Raw genomic sequence first — 4,141 nt, forward strand, 5'->3', positions numbered from 1 at the left:
CTTGTTGCCATTTCACCTGCAGCGTCTTTACAGGATGTTGGAATATATTTGTTACTGGAGCATTTCTCAAGGCAGATGTCAGATCGGTTTTTGTTGCCGCCATGCAGAACGAACTTGGAGGAAAATGCACTACAGACATTTTTTGGTTTCAGAAGTAATACTGTAAGGTAAGCTTTAAGAAGAAGCTAAACCCGTGGGGTCCCGACCCCAAGGTTGAGAAACACTGTGTTAATATACCTTAATTAATGTTATAGGTATGTGAATGTATTTCAATTAATATATTTTGTTGGAAGGAAGAGTAGTTGCTGTGAGAGCTCAGTAGCTAATGGGGATCTAATAAAACAAATAAACAACACACACACACACACACACACACACACACACACACACACACACACACACACACACACACACACACATGTGCAGCCTACTTTCTCATCTTTTAAACCTTTAACCTGCAGTGGAATCACATCTACCAGTAAGTGATTTGTGTCAATCAGGAAACAGGTCAGAGTTCAGCCCAGTTCAATCACGTCCCCATATCAATAACAGACAAACATCATCACTTTCTGCCGCCCACACCGCAACATGACCGTGACTCAGAGGAGTTGAGGTGTGTATATAAGAAGAGAGCAGCCTCCTGTCATCACTGCACCATCAGCTGATACCTGAACAAACCTCCTCACATCTACCTGACAGGTACGATGCTGCTGCTGGTTTCTCTTCTTCCACTGGAGCTGATGCCTCTGCTCTCTCTCTCTACATTAACCAACATCTTTTTTTCACAGAACAATCGTTGATCTTCAGCATGAAGACAGTCCTGCTCCTCGCTCTTTTCCTCTATGCTGCGTCTGCAGGTCAGATCTCACACTCACACTTACAAACAGGAGAGTAATCTCTACCACTGGTACTGACAGCACTGTGTTTCTCTCTGCAGCTCCGGCTGAAGACAAACCGGAGGCTCCAGGTCAGTGTTACACGGGTCGGCTTGAAGTGATACAGAAACAGTCAGACAGTAAAGAAGTGTTTGTCTCTGACACCAGCATTCATTCATGTATTTGATCCACAGAAGCAGTAGCAGTGGTCGACCCCCCAGAGGAACAAATGGCTGCTGTGCCTGCTCAGGAGGAGGAGGCAGCACCTGAAGGTAAGAGTCATGTCAATGTTTTCTCAGACTGAGTTCATTCAGCCACATGTTTCTGCTGTAGGAGGCTGTAGCACATGAGAGCAGATGTATTTTCATCTGAAGGACAGTGAGCGTGTTTCAGTTGAAGTAAATCCCACTCTCTCTTCTTTCTCCTCTTTCTCTTCGCAGCTCGGTTTAACCCCTGCCCAAATGGATGGAATCACTATGGCTCTCGCTGCTTTGCGGTAGTCAAAACCCCCATGAACTGGAAAAGTGCTAAGGTACTCCTCCTCTAACTGCTTTCTATTGTTACTGAGCATTCGGACGAGTCGATCATTAATTGTACAAAGTGTCAACATCAAACACATAGCTCATAGTGACTGTTATCTTTATCAAAGTTCACAACGGAAATTATCGTCTTCACCTAAAGCCCCTGGATGGTGATGGTATATGTTGGTAGTTTAGTTTAGTCTGTCACTATCAGTTCATGAAAAGAGGAGCTTTACATTCACACATGAGTAAAAGACAAAAGAGTCAAGAAGTGAAGTGAGTCAAGATCTATTTAGTTGTACAACTACAACGGTCCCTGTTTATTTCCTGTCCATCAGGAGTACTGCAATGGCTTGGGAGCTCACCTGGCCTCAGTCACCAACTCCGGAGAGTACAGCTTCCTCCAGGACATCACACAGACTCACGAGAAAACTGCATGGCTGGGAGGCTTCAACCTGCAGGTATTCATTTATGAAATCCTACAATCTCAGTCAATCCAGTGACCAAAGACCACACTTTCTTACACTCATGTTCTTTGTCTCTCAGGGGGACTGGATGTGGACTGGCGATGCAGGTTTCTATTACACCAACTGGCACTGCAAGTGGACCTACAGCACCCATCCCTGCATTTACCTACACACCAGATGTAAGTCAATTTCTTAGTTACTTTACATTTTTCATAACCAGTGCAAGAACAACTTACTTGTGTAGTCTGCTTTAGCTTCATAGAAACATCAGTCAATCAGTGTCTTTTAACACATTTTCTCATACCAATTGTCCATGGCGAATACCAGTGTAACAGGGAAAGCAGAGCTGATGTTTTTCCTAGCTATTTTTCCAGAGAGGGTAACAACAGAAATAAAGATTACTTGTTATATCTGAGTGTGAATATTTTTCCCACCTTGTTATAATCAGTACGAAGCTGTAGCTTTGTAGCAAACAACAAACCATAGAGAGCAGAAGATAGATGTTGAAGTGTCAGTGAGATCGAGCCACATGATCTCAGAGGACAAAGGGGAGGCCATTATTGGACATAAAACACTTTTACAAGGTTAAACCCAAGCACTGATTTTAGTGACAATGATCCGTCACTAAAACAGAGAGAATATTGTCGTGCTGTCTCGGGGCATTTAAGAGACAGAGTCGTCCACTAGGTACCAACTCCAGAGTTTCCACCGTTAGATTAAATTGTTATTTGACCACTTCACCTACATACTAACATACTAAAGTTTTGAGTCCCAGACCTTGGAGTGTGTGATCCACTGATTGCCCAACATACTCTGCAATGATGAAGAGGCGTCAGAGTGCTGCAAAGAAAGGGCACTTGACAATGTTTTGTACCTTATTTCCATTGTCTCTATTTGTTACTGATCACTTTGTTCTCTATCTCCTCATTTTGCTCATATAACGTTGATTATGTATGCACTTTATCTCCTTTTTTTTCTCTATGTTTATTTGTTAGCCATAGAAATTTGTTTTGTTGTATAGTGACAGGGGTGGAACTTGTGTAAAAGCCAATCGGCTTTGTTCCCTCCTTGCACCATCAAATATAAACGTAAATAAACCTAAACCTAAACCACTAAACTGCGTCTGTCAGGCAGGAAAGAGTTAGACAGGGGTCAAAAGATCATGCTGCACAACTGTCCGTCCTCTGTGGAAAAACATGAACAGCTGTTGCCATATATACTGTGGTGTATCAATTTGGTGTTAATGTTATTTTCTCTCTCTTTTTTAATCAAACCTCAGCCGGTTGGGAAAACGCTAAATGTTCCTCTAAGAAGTACTTCATCTGCTCCAAGAACGCAAACGGCTGTTAGCATCCATGCTAAACATCTCGGGCTTCCGCTAAACATCTCGGGCCTCAGTTGGAATCAGCTTGGATTTCTGCCTCTTTTTCTTCTGTTGTCCATTGTGTTTCCTAAAGATGTTAAAACGTGAATGACTCTGCAACTTTTGTATCAGAGCATTTCTGTTTGTGATTGTGGAAGGAAGTTTGTTTTCTCTAATAAAGTAATATGTGAATGGCACAGCGTGTGATCCTTACTTCAACCTGAAGATGATAACATCATTGAAAGAAGAGATCTATAGTTACAGTGGCTGCATTTTTCCAAATAACCACATGAGGCAGCGTTGAGCTCATCTTACACTTTACAGCAAACTTCCTCAGGAGAAAAAATTAAAGGTCGAGAGCAGATACCAGCTCAACACTGTAAAGGCAAAATGACTTAACAATAATTGTGGGGTGTAACACATATAGTAGGCTACCTAACTTTCACCATTTTGTAAATAAATAGGCCAATTACTATTTCCAAATATTTTTAATTAATTAATTAACTAATTGTTTATTAATTCTCTTAATATACCTTAATTAATGTTATAGGTATGTGAATGTATTTCAATTAATATATTTTGTTGGAAGGAAGTGTAGTCAAAGTCAAAGTCAAGTCAAAGAGATCTTTATTATCCGGCTGGGGGCAATTTGTTTTGCAGCAAATAGAAAACAGCTCAACAGACCATAAAAACCATAAAAACAGCAACAAACAAGACAACAACGGATAAAAGTGCAGGAAGGTACAACAATCACTTCATAAAGTTGTTTAGGAGTCCAGTGACAACAGGAACAAAGGAGTATTTTTAGCCTATTTGTCCTGCACCTTGGGACAACATATCTTCTGCCAGAGGGGAGCAGAGTGAACTCCTTGAAGAGTGGGTGGCTCTGGTCACCCAGTACAGCACGGACTTTCT

The 4,141-nt window shown here is 41.5% G+C and overlaps 1 protein-coding gene and 1 long non-coding RNA gene across 2 annotated transcripts; both read left to right on the forward strand.

Moving 5' to 3' along the window:
* The first annotated feature begins 791 nt into the window (after window positions 1-791).
* On the forward strand, window positions 792-1,150 carry LOC310992623. The gene is made up of 3 exons (XR_014595703.1): window positions 792-857; window positions 938-967; window positions 1,070-1,150. It is a non-coding gene; the product is annotated as an uncharacterized lncRNA (long non-coding RNA).
* Window positions 1,151-1,386: 236 nt separating this feature from the next.
* On the forward strand, window positions 1,387-3,213 carry LOC310992988 (ladderlectin-like; the record flags this gene model as incomplete). Its single annotated transcript, XM_083981215.1, has 4 exons — window positions 1,387-1,407; window positions 1,735-1,857; window positions 1,943-2,042; window positions 3,143-3,213. The coding sequence occupies 4 exons, from the start codon at window positions 1,387-1,389 to the stop codon at window positions 3,211-3,213; spliced, it is 315 nt and encodes a 104-aa protein (XP_083837341.1).
* Between the last annotated feature and the right edge of the window lie 928 nt (window positions 3,214-4,141).

The sequence above is a fragment of the Trachurus trachurus genome (genome assembly GCF_905171665.1).
Source record: "Trachurus trachurus genome assembly, chromosome: 10".
Taxonomy (NCBI): domain Eukaryota; kingdom Metazoa; phylum Chordata; class Actinopteri; order Carangiformes; family Carangidae; genus Trachurus; species Trachurus trachurus.